Source organism: Asterias rubens, chromosome 16, assembly GCF_902459465.1.
Source record: "Asterias rubens chromosome 16, eAstRub1.3, whole genome shotgun sequence".
Classification (NCBI taxonomy): Eukaryota; Metazoa; Echinodermata; class Asteroidea; order Forcipulatida; family Asteriidae; genus Asterias; species Asterias rubens.
In genome coordinates, this window is record NC_047077.1 from 13,242,597 (window position 1) to 13,260,197 (window position 17,601).

Here is a 17,601-nt window from a genome sequence, read left to right on the forward strand (position 1 = left end):
TCGAGTTGGTCTTTGAAAAGCGTTTGTAACCGTTGGTTATAAAATGCATATGGGTAGAAAGATGTAAAAGTAGCATACAATGATCCACACATGTAACATGCCTCGTAATTGCAAGGCTTTCCTTCTACCTCGTCGACTAACACGGTCGGCCATTTATGGGAGTCACATTTCCATAATGGCCGACTGTGTTAGTCGCAAAGTGAAAGGAAAACCACGCAATTTTGAGGCAAGTTTGTGTGGATCGTTGTATATACTTTTAAAACATCTTTCCAACCATAGGCATTTTGTAACAAACGGTTACAAAAGCTTGTTATAGACCAACTCGTCCGATCCAAGGCAACGTCACTTGTGTTCCTTTAATCGCTTAAAACAAAAAGGAGTCCTTCAAACAAAAAACAGGAAAACTTTTGAGGATGGCAATTTTTATGTAGAGAAAAAAACTATGCACTCGGGCCGTTCTCATTAACTTAGTTCTCTCAGAAAAAAATAATAAAAATAAAAAACCGCCAATGGCCTTTTAAAAGTGTCCTATGAAGTAGGTTTGTCACAATTCGAGGCTCGTGAATAACGCCGGTCCATAATCACCTTCCGCCTATACATTCATTTCACACGGAGATACACACTCAACTCATCACACACTAACATTACTTGCAAGGGACAACAGTCATCTCGCCCCGGCAAAGTCACCCATAAAAGTCGCCCCCTGAAAGCTGCCCCCAAGCAAGCTCACCCTCTCCATGTACCAACTCGCCCCTTACAATGTCGCCCCTTCCCACAAAGTGGCCCCACCAGAGTCACCCCTGACAAAGTCGCGCCCTAAAAAAGTCGCCCCTATGTTGTTTTTGTGCAGAAGAAAATAATAACTTGGTAAATTTACAAAGAAGTGTTACTAATTGCATATGCATAACACACTGCATGCAAACGAACGAAAGGAAACTTTCTAACTATTATTTGTTTGTTTGAAGTGTCCGTGGTAATATTTGACGGTGTCACCCACATCTCTACATCACATCACCAATCAAAACACAGATACGTAAAGCTACGTCACTGCACGTTTATCCGATGAGATCGGCCCAATTTCATGGCGCTGCTTAGCAGCCGATTCTGTGCTTACTGCACGATTTTCATTCCATAAGGCTGCTAACCGTAAGCACAAGAAAAGGCAACGCTAACCTTCCGGTTGCTTATCGCACACAAAATAATGACGTGAATCAATCACATCCATAAAAACGCGCAAGATGGCCGCCTTATTTTCTTTCCTAGTGAAATACGCTTACATCCCAACCTCTGAAGCACGGAAATGTGCTTACCGTTAAGCAGCTCTATGAAATTGAGCAATGAATGTTATCCTATGAAATCACTGGTTCGGAACGGCAAGTACAGAGACAGGGGATCAGTCTACACTATACACAAAATAAATCGTGACACGTCAGCTAGGGTGTCAGGTAAAGTGCAGTAATTTCCACAGTAGGAGTTTTGCAAACTATCTCTAAAGCACAATATTTACCAAACTTCCACTGTGAAATTTACTGCACTTATACCTGGCACCATGGCTGCCAGGTGAAGCACCGTCAATTTTACGGATTGTATTTTTGTAACAGTGTAGGTCCTAACGGGTTAGCATAATAAAAGACCAGTGGGTGTATGAGACGCTGCCTAGCAAACTCATGGTGGCGCCCTATATTAATCCCCACTCCCATCAGTTACATTTTAGTCATATTGATGGTGTTACTGCTTTCCTCAGCGATCTTCTCTGACAGGGTGACCATTTCCCGATTTGTCTTCTTCTGAGCTGTGGAGCTAGATGAGTTTTCATTACGGGCATTTCTGAGGATGTGCATTCCCAGTTTGGTCTTCCACATGGCGATGACGCGCCTGTTGCAAACAAAGGCGAGACAGACGAGCGCCCCCTGGAGTGAGTTGAGGATTATGTAGGGATACCAGAAGGCTGGGAGGTTGAACAGGGATGCGATGAAGCCAAAAATCCAAGTGAAGCCCATAATGGCTGATAGCTGAAGGGAAACAAAAAACAATCGAACAATCGCACAACATATACATTTTTGTTTACACTGTATAGGCATATTAATTTGTTTGATTTGCGGTATTACCATGTGTGTATCTACTTGTCATGTTGATTTTTGTTTTCTTTCGAGAACTTGTCTTGCTTTATATTTTACTACCGCAGAGTAGAGTTTCGGAATTTAGGGGAATTGTTAGTTCTGAAAAGAACTGTCCTATCAAAACGCGGACTTCCCGAGCTAGTTTCGTCCATTCTACTGCGTGGGTTGGGTCAATTCAGACAACAATGAACTGAAATCATAGTGAAAAAACGTGTAAAAGTATTACAAGATAAGGATAAATTTTTGTTGTGTAGTGGATTGTATTCAGCGCGGCTAATCGTTACTGGGTGACGCTTAAAGCCCGGTTCATACCTCCTGCGAATACGAATGCGATACGAACGTTGACGTCACAAATTTGCAGGGCAACTCTGCTAAACTCACTTGCGAATATCGGTGCGAAAGGAGGGTTTTTTTTTGCCCGAAAATGTATTTATGAATGGGAATCAAAGTGTGCTGAATCGGTTTTCAACTAGTTGTTTAAACCCGCCGAGGCCTGGTTCTTGATAATTTACCTCGACTTCGTCTCGGTAAAATGATCAAGTCCAGGCCTCGGCGCGGGTTAAAACCACTAGTTAAACCTCTTCACCACACACTACGTTTGAATAATGAGAACTAGACTACTCCATTTACATAGCAACATGTAATGTTTTGACGGTGATGTCACTTGACATTAATCTGTAAGCGGAAAAGCAACATATTATACCAAACACAAACTAGAATCAAACACGAATCCAAAATGGATGATTGTTTTGGGATTTTATTTGCGTGCAGTATTTGTTATAAAAGGGACACGTTGCCTGGGATCGGTCGAGTTGGTCTTTGAAAAGGGTTTGTAACTGTTTTTAACAAAATGCATATGGGTAGAAAGATGTTGTAAAAGTAGAATACAATGATCCACACAAACACGCCTCGGAATTGACCATTTAAGGGAGTCAAATAAGTTTACACCAAAAAATGGCCGACCGTGTTAGTTCGCAAAGTAAAAGGAGAACCACGCAATTTCGAGGCAAATTTGTGTGGATCATAGTATTCTACTTTTAAAACATCTTTCCAACCAATGCATTTTATAACAAACTGTTATAAACACTTGTTATAGACCAACTCGTCCGATCCAAGGCAACGTGTTCCGTTAAACTATTTATGTGACGTCACTGTATGACGTATAGTTAGGTAGTTAAACTGAACTGTACATTCTATACGAATTTACACTTACACTGTCGATTCGTTTTAAACTAACGTTAGTTCGTCTTGAAAACTACTGTCTATTAAACTGAAAGATGAAATGATTTCCAACAAAATACAGCTGAACAATATCAATTGGAGTAGGTAAAACATTGATTTACTATTATTGAGCAAACTGATATTGTACTCGATAATGTTGCAAACACTGTGTATTAAGTTTGCCTGTATATTTTGCAAAATAGTTTAAAATGTGACCAACCGTCGTTTGACAAATTAAGTGATATTATTATTAGCGAAATCCCATTCAATTGATGGATGAAATAGTTTGATTCATAGACTAGACACTAAAGCGTAGATTCGTGATAGCCCTGGCGGCCTTACACTTTCGTATTATACTACAGTGACGTACTGGATATCAGGGCCCATTTCTGGGCGGAAAATTTTAAAAGCTTTATATCTCAAATCTTACCTGCAAGAAAGCACTAATTTCAACAGATTCACACTCCATGGCAGCATATGTTCTGCACAAATCTGCCATTCATGAAATAATGCAGCTCCCAACGTTAAGGAATTCCCATTTTGTGTTCGCCCTCTCACAGTCTGCCTTGTGTACGCAAGACGCACGACGCGCAAATCTTGAATTGCGTTTGCGTGTTAACGCTGTGCAGTCAATATACGGTGACTAAGAATTCATAGACCTTTTCGCAAATACTGGGGCGCGCGCGTAGAGCTTGGAATTAGGTGCATTGTGGTCTAGCTGGTATCCAAATTTGATTCATATCTATCCCACAATGCACCTCATTCAACAGTGTGCGCTTGCGCATTGGTATTTGCGATAAGGTCTATTGGTTGATGTGTATTTCATCGGGTTTATATTAAAATGTTTATGTACGTACTGAGCGCCTTGAGTGCCTTGTGGAAGATACATGTCCTTATATAACACTTATTATAATATTATTATTGTAATAATCAAGAACTGCACAAAATTTTCCAATTTGTTTTCCAGTTATAGACTCCTTGGGCTATGAAGCATATAAACAAAGCAAAACAAAACGGAATAGCTAATGTGTAGTCATTACTATAACCCTCACCTTCACATACAGGAGCAGGTCGGTGTTTGCCCGCTTCGCCGATGACTTTTGTCCTTGCGTGATGTTCATCTTATTCGAGGCACGCCTGGTTATGCTGATCCCGATGATGGTCAATGCAAACAGAACTGCATTGGTGCCAATAATCAGGGCCACCGGCACCCCGAAAGCCACCAAGTTTGCCGTCCCTCCACCTAGCCAACAAGCCTCGCTATCGCCGTAGTGTACGTCCACATCCACGCAGTTGCAGTAGCTCAGAATCACGCACACGCAGACGATCACTGTCGGTGAACCCCAGCCGTAGAGGGCGTAACACCAGACAGATCGGTTGTACGTGGTGACGTTCTTTAGTCTGTTGCCGACACCGAAGGTGCGGTAGATGTCAATGGCGAGTAGATTCATCCAAAAGAAAGCCGAGAGCCAGAAGAAGTGACCAGCGATCGCAAAGCCGCTGCATAACTCTTGGATGTCATTCATGTTGAACCCTGGAACAAAGGTAAGGCACATGTGTTGAACACACCACATGTATCCTTCACCGATCTTCAACACTTGGTGGCAGCAGACACTGCTGTGGTACATGGGTTGTGCTGCGCTGCCTAGCAGTGGGTTTAAGTGTTGAGATACATGGCGATCATATGATCACCGACGGGTTATTGGACTTCGCTTGTACAACTCGTAATCACCACCGCGGTGTCTGCTGCCACCAAGATTTCAAGATCGGGAAGGATAGCTCTTAATAAATAAAGATTTCCCTATTTGTTTTAGGACTAGTCCTGTGTCCCTTTAAGGTGCTATTTGTTAGACGATCTTCCCATCAAGGGAACTCGGCGAACTTTCACAAGGGGCAACAAAGGGGATATGAAAAACCAAGCTGGCAACAGCTAATATCCCTCATACAAACATTGGTTGGACGTCCATTATTAAGAATTACATAAAATTTAAGGAATTGAAATTCAGTAACTCGACGACAATATTGATTCTAGTCTTGTGCCGCAGCGGTTAGTTGGGGGTTTCGAACCTTGTTGCAAGTCATTCAGTCTAACCACTTGACCACTCTTACACATAAGGCTAGTCCTAATTAGAACGAGGAACTCGTCCTAACTCGAGATAAGACAAGTCTGAAGTTTGTGGTCAAATCCAGCTCCGGGTCCATATTATATCACAAACCACGAACCTAGGTTTCACATAGGCACTTAGATTCATCCTGTTTTGATTCGCACGTATTGCTATGGTGATTCGTTTTGAATCATCGTACTTGTCAGATTGAAAAACAATGTGTCATAGAGCAATAGCGAATAAAACGCCCAGACAGACGACTTCTGCGCATGCGAATTTCCAACCACACTGAAAATAATATCTCATTTAGATGCATAATTATTACGTTGGGTTACACCAGGTGAGAATATAATATGTGTTTACCAAAGGTGTGCATGCAGTGCCTTCAACCCTGCATTAAAGGGGACGACAGTCACTCACTGCAAAGTTGTACATTTTGTTGAATAACCCCGCTGGTTGATTTAAAACTTCCTTCATTGCACGCTCGAGAAACAAATTGAATAGGTTTGAGTGGCCTTGATTTATTGATTCACAGGCTGAGCAAAAACAATCATAACACAGTCAGTGATTCTCAGGGGTTTCCCCTTGCCTTGTGCGCTGTAGCCTATGCATTTGGGTATTTGAAGCTGTCATTCAAGCTTGTATCAGTGAGTTGAGGGAATTGTTTTACAATCTCTGGACTGTCTGAAAGAAGTTGAGAATGCTTTGGGTCCATTTTGTGTAGCACGTGCATGCAGTTACAATGGCGGTTGTTGACTGACACGATTAGTGAGAGTGTATAAAAATCGGCCACTCGTGGCCAGCGGCGTTAATAGACATTTTCATTTGGGGGGAGGGCAAGTGGGGGCAGAGATTTAAAAAAAAATGGGGGGGGGGGGGCAAAGAAGTGCAATATTATTATTAAATATGTTAACTGATAATTGATACACACCAATGCAGTTCTTAAACAGTCTACATAGTCAGCATGTAACAAAAGATCTAAGAGAACTTGTCATTTGTATAAGATACAACTTTTGGACTGTAAACAAGGATTACTATTTTTTTTTTTTTTTTTTTTAATAGGGTTATTTTAAATGATCTCAGCAAAAACAATCTGAATTTCTTGTCTGAATGCCTCAACCAAAATGTTTCATTAATGTTTTGTGTATTTCAGCAATATTAAAAAAAATTGATATTTGACATTTAACAAAGAATGGCAGCAATCTTAAAATAAAAAATTAAAAATAAAAAAAAAACCTCCTCCTTCCTTTTTTTGAGAAACCCGAATGCTAAACATATTTCTTTTTTTACTCGGCCTTAAGTGTAAGCCATTAAAAAAATCAAAATCAAAATACAGGATTGAAATTGTGGGTGTATAATAATCAAATTTTAATTATGAAACGGATAATTATTTAAAATAGGCATACCTGTCAATTCCAACGCTTGCTTCAAAGGAGAAGAAATGGTCTATAAGCAACCTTTTGCGCTGGCCATTTTGATGTAGTAAATTTCTCTGTTTTTTTTTCTTCCTCCATAGTTAACGGAGCTATTGGTCTACGTTCAGACCACCACGTATTAAACAGAACCCTAACTTTGTGACTTCCTGCACTCTCCGTTAACCACAAACCACACACAATACATTTACCGCCAATACGATCGCGCGCGCGTTTCTATACATTTGCCATGACTGCGTAAAAGTCCAGTCCACATACTTATATAAATAAAAGTTTTCCTTTTAACGGCAGCATTTTGTGCAGCCTTAAACGATTTATATATTAGGGCCTATAAGAATATACTTTTCTGTGATTTCATATGGGGGCAAGAGGGGGGGGGGCAAGGGTTCTGAGCGCAGCCCCCCCTCCCATCTGGTTACGCCAATGCTCGTGGCTCGGTTAAGTTGAGAATTAGGTGTTAATGCTTACCTATAAGCATCGTTGCCTGTGCAAAGAAGAGAGCAGCTACCAGACTCATTAGAGATTTGCCAGCCACGTTCCGACGGAGAGCTGGAAATGCAACATACGTGGCTATTGTGACCGTCAGCCCGACCATGGACACGCTGCTCCCTGCAACTGTTAGGATAAGTTGAACCAGTTCGTCCAGATCACCGTCAGAAGAGGGCGCTGTTTTCACCAAGAAACTGCAAACTTCAACATATCCATTATCCGATAACTTATACTGGCCGTTAAGGAGGATGATGTCATCATAACCGATTAACTTAATAGAGTCATTGAGGGCGCCAGTGAAGACGTAGTCTGTCATGGAGAATGTGAGCAGTGGGCAATCACAGTATTCAGTTAGGTTTGTTTCCATTAATTCACCCAATGTCGCGTCCCAGATCAGGGCCTTTGCAAGAAACTTGGTCGATCGGTGCTCAGATGAGTTCGTCTGGTTTCGGGACTCGTCTGATTGCAAACTACAGGTCGGTGCAACCGTGAAGGAGTCTAGATGGTAGGTGCTATTCCAAAGACCCCCCTCTTTGAGACATTCATCCTGAACCATGTGGTTGAAGTTGATCAGTTGATCCGTAGGTGACGCATCACAGTCAAGTGATATGTTCACGAAACACTGCGAGGCATGGTGCTGTGCGCATCTATCTCTAGAAGGTAATGCCCTCGGCTCGACTGATGAACAAACCCAAGTTACCTTGAGGTCATTGCAAAATATGTTCGCATTGTTTCTGGTCAAGTCGTTTCCCTCTTTGGTTGCCAAGAGAACAATTGACAGGAAATCGTCTACAGATTGATGTACGGCCGTTTCCCAACTCGTGTCTGACCGTTCTACGTCTGGGAAACTGCCAGTAACCGTCAGCTTGATCTCAACGTCTAAGGCCAATCCATCAACTCGCACACAATTTTCGCCGTTCTCTGAAAAGTCATATCCACCGGGGCACGTCAAATCACGACACTGGCCAATATACGGATCGTACAACTGGCTGGTGCTGCAGACTTTTTTTCGTGTGCCCCCGAAACTGAACTCTGTGCGATCCGAGAAGATCATGAGGGTTGCCATTGAAGAACCGTCACGCCCACCTTCTATAAGTGGTTGACACCAATGGTATTGCTCTGACGAAGAAAAGTGGCACTTGGCGCAGAACTTGTTTCGGTAGGTAATACCATTTAGAGCGACTGGGGCGAGATAGCCATGATGGCAAAGTTGCTTATCCGCTTTGTTGGTTAACGGAGGACACCACGCGACGTCTACAAGAACGCAGTTACGAGGCGCAAGCAATTTTATTTTGACGAATTTTCGTACTGTCGAATTGGACTGGTAGCCTGGTCTTGTCACTCTCTTCCACCTCTTTTTAAAGCTAACATTCTGTGCATCCCAGTGAATCATAATGTCCTCGGAGGGAGCAGGTTGATTAAACAATTGTGAAGCAAATAAAGTATACCAGAACGAAACGTTCTCGAGTGCAACACCATGACAGATTGCACAATAGACATTTTTGTAGTGAAGGTTGTCTTGAACGCTATAAACTGGACTGCCTCGAATGGACGATACGAATCCAATGTCTGTCTGGCACAGGTCACGAATACCGATGACATTGTCCTCCCAATCAACAGGACAGAGTGAAATCAGGCGATGACCGAAACGAGGCTTACGATCATTGGCGCGTATATCTTGTGTCTGGATACACCTTACGTAGTCATCTATTGGTGTTCCTCCAGACATAGAAGGACGATCAGTATCTGGCGTGGTGGCTGCCACTGATGATGAGTTCCCAATCAGCAAACCATCCACAAGACAGGAACAGCAGTCGTCGTACTTAACACAGAGCTCGTCGCAGTGGCACAATCTCCTTTCACCAACGGCTTCTTGGTTTTCGCATGGACACATGTGGTAAGAGCAGGTGTCATTAACAGAAACTTGGGTTAGGTTAATACCTGCGTTAGAAACGTAAAGAGTACATTCAAAATAAAAATATATCAAACCAATTTAACCGTCATGGACGTTTTTAAGAAGTTGGCAAAGGAGCCCTTTGTAAGAAAGAATTGAATAATGTCTTACTTGTAAATTTAGTTGATGCTTCGTGCTTTAGGGACCGGGCTCGGACCCACACTTTGCTGATCAGAAACACAAGAGTTTGAATACGGTGCTCTTTACCGCTCGTCCGCACTCTCTGTATGAACTTTAAATCGGTCAAAGCACTACTTGTTGTGGTATGATGACATTTCAAACTACTATGAGAAAGTTCAGGTGAGCGACTAGACTTGACCAGTTACTGTGACGTAGCTTCTCGAGTTGACCAAATCGACCATGCTCCAGTGCATGGTTCGGTAAAGCCAACCTCCCTGTGCTCTGTGGTTTCTGGTTGGTCTCAAGATACGCGTGACACAGTTGCTATTCGAGGCGAAAGCTTGTTCGCTCTTTAGGTCAACTTCTGTTTTGAACGATGGCGGCACAAAACAATGTTGTGTTTTTAGCTGTTCCGACCCACCGTCGGAACAGGTATTGTTTTCGTCGAGATTTGTATTATTTTTATTAGCTGTACAGGACGTATTGTTTTCGTCTAGATTGTTATTGTTATTGTTATTGAAGTCTATTCTCCTGGACCATAAGTTCAAAATAGTGAAATCATGTACCAAATTGAAGCTTAGAACAAAAGCTTTACTCTAAATGTAAACAAAATTAAAAATCTTAAATAATTAGCCACGTAATCTTCATTTGAACATAACTGGATGCAGTCGCTTCCATGTTATTGTTAAATATTCTCTTTGGTAAATGCCATACAGTATGTAACTATCATGAGTTGGGACTTCTTGAGAGGAAGTCTACTCATTCTGTTTTCCCACCATCGTTCAGAACCCATAACAATCTAACCGAGTTCCGGGCCCATATACTTTGCACGCGACAAAGTACGAAGGTTTAGGGGTTTCGTTCAAACGAACGTGCGCAATTGAAAAGGGGGTTTTGACGACGACGACACACCATCGTGTCCACAGATTTACACTAAACTTAAACAGTTTGAAGATAATGATAGTTGAAAGCTTCCCTTAAAATATTACTTGCTGTGGTGTTGTAGTTTTTGAGATATTAGTGAAAAAAACTGTCAACGTATGACTTGGACCGAGTTTATTTGCGACCGAGTTGACCGGGTTCGTTTTTGAGAAACGAGTGAAAAAAACTGTCAACGTATGACTGGGACCAAGTTGGTTTGGGACCGAGTTGACCGGGTTCGTTTCAGGCGACGAGCGTGGACGACGAAAATAGAACGCCTGGGATTTCGACTCATTTACGGGTGAAGTCCGTGAAACTCTTTGGCAGGAATACAAAAGCAGCGATTTTATTATGCTGACGTTTCTCTTGTGGTTGAGTGGGTCATTTGTATAGAGCTGCTTATAATAAATAGGCAAAACATTTTGCTTTATAAAAATGCAGAAATTGAGCAGAATACCTGGATTCACGACTTGTACAAAATGAGGAATGGTATTTGCTGCGTTTAGCTGTTTTTTGTGTTTTAAAAGCTATATGAAGTTTGGTCTGGTCCTGTGCCGATGACTTTTTCAAGGAAGAAACGCAGCGCTTACGTAATCAGGGAATTGTGCTTACGCTAAACGTAATTAACAGCTTAGCAGGGAATGTGTTCTTGAGCGTCAAAATTCGCAACAAAAAATTTACTACAGTTGACTAATTGTGCTCAATTCCTGTGAAACTGTCACTACAAAAACAGTGACTTAAAAATTTGATTTGCATTCACAGGACAACCGTGCTTTATAATTAGTTGTGCAAAAGTAGGCCGGGGCGACTAGTGTGCTTAAGTGTTAAAGTCACGACTACAAATTATTAGAGAGGATTCGCAAGCGTGCGGATACAGATACAGATATGGATATGATAACCGTAACCGTTCACATCAGCCATGTGTTGAATTTTGTCTCGCAAACTATAGGTATGTTTCACTTGAGTCGCTCGCATTCATCATGAGTGTTTTTCTGACATACGTATGACCGGTTAGAGACCCCGTGTTTTGTACACTACATTTTCTCATCTTTTTGCTTGCAAATGACTAAACAAATTATATCTATATCAAGCACGATGTGAAAGCTATTCAGTGGGAAATATCTTTGATCGAGGACAAAAATACAACTAAAAATCTGCAAAACAGTATCCATTTATCTACGACGTGTATAAGCTCCCGTATCCTGTACGAACGTATATGCAAAATACGATAGTCGCGGATACGCGTCACTTGAACACACAAAGTGTCGTATCGGTATCTGTGTGTTTATCTGTACACTTGTGAAACCTCTCTATTATTTGAGTCGCGACTACTGTTTTTCTCTACTCCATTATAATCATGCCCACACGTTGACTACAAAACTAGTCCCGACTACCTGTTTGGTGAAACAGTTGTGTTGCTTACTACTAATCGCAACATAATTAATGTTGCGCTTGCAGCACATTGCGACACAAATCTTGAGAATGCGTAATTTATCTCAACAAGTGTCGTAGTTGGGTTTGAGGTGCGACTAGTCGAGTACTAAATTTCACTAGTCACCTAGGCCTATCATGATGGGAACTTGCATACTGAAAAATCCTGTGCGAATGGACCCAACATGCTCTGCTCTGGAAGCAACTATTCAGTGCTAAGCAGAAGTAGTGTTTTCTGCGCTTACGTCAAGCGAAATAGACTACTAAGCAGGGATTTATTTTGTTTGTGTGCTTCCAAGCTCGCACTTTGTATTCCGTGCTTGCACAGTAAGCAGAAACCGGTGATCGTAAGCGCAGAGTTTGGTGGCCGTTTAGAGTTAAGCGAAATCCCCTCGTGCTAAATCTAACATCAAACCACTGACCAAATACAAGAATTTTGTAGTTAAAGACTCCTTAAGGATTGGAGATTAATTTGGAAAAACCGTGACCTCAAGTTGACCTCTACTTCCGGGTCAACCGGAAGTGGGACCACATCTCAAGAAGTACACGGCCGACTTTTAGACTGTTTGTAGTTATAGACTCCTTGGGGATTAGAGATTAATTTTGAAAAACCGTGACCTCAAGTTGACCTCTACTTTCAGGTCAACCGGAAGTATGACCATATCTCAAGTACTGTACAACCGATTTTCAAACTTTTTTTCAGTTTTAGACCCCTTAGGCGTTGAAAATATACTTTGAAAAACCATGACCTCAAGTTGACCTCTACTTCCGGGTCAACCGGATGTGGGACAATGTTGATTATTAATTTAAGTTAGAGACTCCTTGGGCATTGGAGATTAGCCTTAGGCTACCGTGACCCCACGTCGACCTCTACTTCCGGGTTAACCAGAAGTGGCACCATAACTCAAGACACTGTTAAACATTTTCAAATTTTTTTTCAGTTATAGACTCCTTGGTAGTTTTAGCACATAATCCGAGCAAAAGAACACGGAACAGCTTTGTGTTTGTTCACAAACAACTAATGTCTAGTTTTTATTATTATTCTTTGTTTCCGCCTAAAACCCATAACATTTGTACACGTTTTTTTTTCTTTAAGCCTAATCTCCCAAACCATAATACGAAAGAGTTTATTATACCAAATTGAAGCTTAGAACATAAGCTTTATTCTAAATGTAAAAAATAAAATCTTAATTAACCACATAATCTTCATTTGAATATAACTGGATTCAGTCGCTTCCATGTTATTGTTAAATATTCTCTATTGTAAATATAATACAGTATGTACCTAACATGAGTTGTGACTTCTTGAGAGGAGTCTACTCATTTAAATATAACTGGATGCAGTCACTTACATGTTATTGTTAAATATTCTCTATGGTAAATGCAACTGAGTATGTACCTATCATGAGTTGTGACTTCTTGGGAGCAGTCTACTCAAGTCTTTTTTTCTTGTTTGCATACCCGCGTTCTGGACTACAGCGCAGTCTCTTTTTATTCGTTTTCTAACCGAGTTCTGGACCCATATACTTTGTACACGAAGTTTGAGTGTTTTCGTTTAACGAATGTGCGTATACATAGGGGTTTTTGACGACGACTACATACCATTGTGTCCACAGATTTACACTAAACTTAAACAGTTTGAAGATAATGACAGTTGAAAGCTTCCCTTAAAATATTACTTGCTGTGGTGTTGTAGTTTTTGAGAAGTTAGTGAAAAAAAATGTCAACGTTTATCGAGTCCTCTTACCAGTTTTCACTGTATTATGCCTTTTCTTTGAATTGGGAAACAAATAATGATGCCATATATCAACCGATGCCCTAAATATCTTCATTTGTTAATGTGAAGTATGCAAACATATATTAAAACTTGATGGGCATTGAAATGTTCACACCACACACCGATCTTCGATGACTTCAACTAGCCCAATTTGTTTTGAGTTTTTCCTGTTTTCACGGCAAACGAGAAAGTGTGGTTTCCCGGTCAAGCCATACAGGGAAGAAACATCTGCAGTGACTGAAGTGTTCTTTGAGACTCTGTGTATGACTCTACAGCCAGCAGTTGTCTTCATTTTATTCAAAATATATATTTTTATTTATTTAAAAATTACCATGGTAACTTGCAAAAAAATCAAAAAGCTGATGTTTAGATTTTAATATTAATAATAATATTGATATGAAGGATAAGAAATAATAATCTCCAAAAATAATCAAAAATGATATAAGGCACATGTCTTCTTTAAGCCTCTGTATTTTGTTTCCAGAATGCTCAGCAAAATATTCAGTCACATGATTTGATCATCATAAATAATTGTGAATTATAGTGTTTGATGAAACTTTTTCGGTGGGCAAATATTTTTAGTTGGCCTCATTATATGACATATTTTTGTACCTTGTAGAAATGCCTAAAATACCAAACCTTTTGCATATACAAGTGCAAGTAACCAGTGGAGCCTTACGTGTTTATAAGTTTTGGTCAAGGGAGAGGAGACTCTTTGCTTAATGAAATAATATGGGTAGCTTGGCATCAGTCGCAGATTGGACGCGCGTGCACGGGGTTAATTGTAAACAAATATTTAAATGCTTTAGAAAATCTTTGCAGCATCATATCTCATGAACTACACGGCCGATTTTTAAACTGTTAGTAGTTATAGACCCGTTAGGGGTTGGAGATTAATTTAAAAATAATTATGACCTCAAGTTGACCTCTACTTTCGGGTCAACCTTTTTCATGTCTAGTTTTGTTTGTCTTTGCTTATTCTCTCGAAACTATTTTGTGCATATGTTCAGATACACCAAGTAAGAATACTGGTTTTTGACAATTATTACCAAAGGTGTGCTTTCATCAATACCCTGTATAATGCACGTGCGTAAATAGGTTAGTTTGCGACAGACGCCATGTTTGGGGCCAAACTAAAAAAAAAAAAAAAAAATGGGAGTTCTTTCCACAAAGAACCTGTCGTCGATTTCACCAAACTCTTCCCAAATTAGGAGTTAGGTTCCGTATCCAAAGGCCCAGGACGCATTGAACCCATCCTAAGTTAAAACGGTATGAACGCGTCCTAACGCGAGATAGGATTTAGTCTAGCGTTTCTTAAAATCGGCTGCTGATCACTTCCAGGAGAGTGCAGTGAGTCATTAAAGGGACGCACCGGCTCACCGTGGACGCAATTTATAGGGCTGTAGTAACATAAATAATGTTTTTAAAGAAAGTTGCTGTAAAAAAAATCATCAAAATGTCACGTAATTAGCGAAAAATGATTAAAAAAAAACCAAAATGTGTTGAACGAAGTTATAAGCAATTTTACCTTGGCGAGGAACACTGGTGACTGTCAATGAAAACCCACTGTCCGTGTTTCTGCTGTCAGATGTAAAACTTAGCCACATAGAACTCTCACTGAAGTATGGATAACTAGGCAGTTCATTACCAGACCACTCAACGAGTATGTTATCTGTGTAATTTGCACCATTCCCAGCTCGGAAGTGATCGCAATAAAGCTCGGTGGAGAAACTGGAGAAAATTATCGACAATGTCCAATCTTTCTCAGTATGTAGAATCCAAACCAATTCAAGATCATTGGTGTAGTTGTCAGGATACCGCGGTGACTGAATCATCAGAGTTTCATAGGAAGGACTGACGTGTAAAGATGTGTGAGTAACTGAAGGGGGAAAAACGAACCGATTTAGTTTGTTCTTTGTTTTTATGTGTTATTATAATAAACTTTTGCAACTTGATTTTAAATAAACTGCGTAAAGAACACTCAAAAACACACAAAAAGAAAATATTTGTAAATATTAAACCGGATAGCACAAAAAGTCAAAAACTTATTTTGTTTTACCGGTATAGTAATCGGAGCAACTTTCTCATTCGTTTAGATACGTCAAAACTCCATAGGAAGTTGTACAACGTAAGTTTGTTATGCCAAACTAAATATAATGCTACTCTCACACTAGGGAAATTATGCTAGCGAATGGGCTTACGGGTAGAATTATTTGACAATCGCTCAAACTTCGCAACATTCGCCGTGTTTCGTAAGCGTTGGTGACAATTTCGGAACGTTCACTAGTCATTCTCCACCTCTTTTCGAAGATCACTCAATCAAAATGTGGCGAATATTCTTGCGACTATGATTAAATTCTTGCGAATATAAATGTTACAATTCGCGGTGAATTCGCCAAACAATTGCAATTGGACGGTGAATATCACAAAAAATGCAAATGCTTGGATGTTATATGAATATTCATTTTCATCTTGGTCACCCCTCGGTCGTCCCTCGACCTCTCCTTAAGAATATATGACGAATGCTTACCAGCGCTTGACCACGCTAGCCAATGCCTTACAAATAGGCAACGAACAATGAGCTTACCAACAATTTCAAACAAATAAAGCGATTGCTAGCGAATGTTACGAATGCTTGCGAATGCTTATGAAAGGGCTTACAACGTTAATAATGCACTTAGGAATGTTACGAATGTCTTACCATCGTTGCCAATGTCTTGCCATTTTCTGACTAATTTCCGCGATTGCTATTAACACCGGGGTGAATCTCGCTCTGGCCACTTGTTCGTTTGACAAACAGCAACACCACATTTGTATAAAAGGGACCCCGCGAAGGTTACAAACGCCTTACGAGTGCCTTTACGAACGTTGCCACAGCTTCCGCATGCTTTACAGACGTTAACAATGGCTTACCAATGCTAACGAATGCCGAGGCGAATGACCGTCTTCGCAACATTCGCTGAAATTAACAAACCTGTTTGTAAATTGACCGATCTTCGTAAGGAGATGGGGCGTGACGGGTAACCGCTTCGAATTTGATACGAACGCTTACGAAGACACTGCGAATGCTGCGAAGTATGAGCGATTGTCAAATATTTTTATTCGTAAGCAAATTCACTCTTATATTATTCGCAACAGTGTAAAACAGCATTGGGTAGAGCATTTTAATTTCAGCGAATGTTGCGATGACAGTCATTCGCCGCAGATTTTCGTAAGCATTGGTAGTCATTGGTAACGTTGGTAAAGCGGGCGTTAGCGTTGGCAACTTTCGTAAGCTATTGTGAGGTATTGGCAATCATAAGAAAATAAAATGAATCAACAAAAATACAATAGGAGACTTTCCAATGCTAGGTGGCAGCAGACATACCGGGTAAATTTCCATTGTTTACGTAGTTCTGAACATGCGCATAATTCTGAGAACAATGGATTTACCCGGTAAGTCTGCTGCCCTCTATTGTCCCAGAAAGTCTCCCATTGCACTGGAAAATTTAATGATGCCATAATCGGTATGATACAGATGGAGCTAATATAATAGTCATAGGCATGATTGTGTTAATGTTAAAGGCACTGGACACTATTGGTAATCACTGTTATTTAACCCCCCAAAAAACTTACTTGTTAACGATCAATGGAGAGCTGTTGATAGCATAAAATACTGTGAGAAACGGCTCGCTCTGAAATAACGTAGTTTTCGAGAATTTTGATTTCGAGACCTCAGAGAATTCGATTTGGAGGTCTCAAAATCAAGCATCTGAAAGCACACAATTTTGTGTGACGATGGTGTTTTTTCTTCCATAATTATCTCGCAACTTTGATGACCGATTGTGCACAAATATTTACAGGTTTGTTATTTTGTGCATATGTTGAAATACACCAAGTGAGAAGACTGGTCTTTGACAATTACCAAAGGAGTCCAGTGTCTTCAAGTCCACATTGCTTAATATTCGTCATCCCCTACACGGCTATTCTTACCTAGACCGTTGATAAAGACAGGAATAGCAAGCAACAGTAAGATTAGTTGAGCAGCCAT

General features: G+C 40.5%; 1 protein-coding gene across 1 annotated transcript; it reads right to left on the minus strand.

The window, feature by feature from the left end:
• Positions 1 to 1,703: 1,703 nt before the first annotated feature.
• LOC117301125 lies at positions 1,704 to 17,601 on the minus strand. Its single transcript, XM_033785014.1, has 4 exons — positions 17,544 to 17,601; positions 7,348 to 9,309; positions 4,394 to 4,875; positions 1,704 to 2,012 (listed from the first exon to the last, which is right to left on the minus strand). Exons 1-4 carry the CDS (start codon positions 17,599 to 17,601, stop codon positions 1,704 to 1,706), a joined length of 2,811 nt encoding a protein of 936 aa, XP_033640905.1.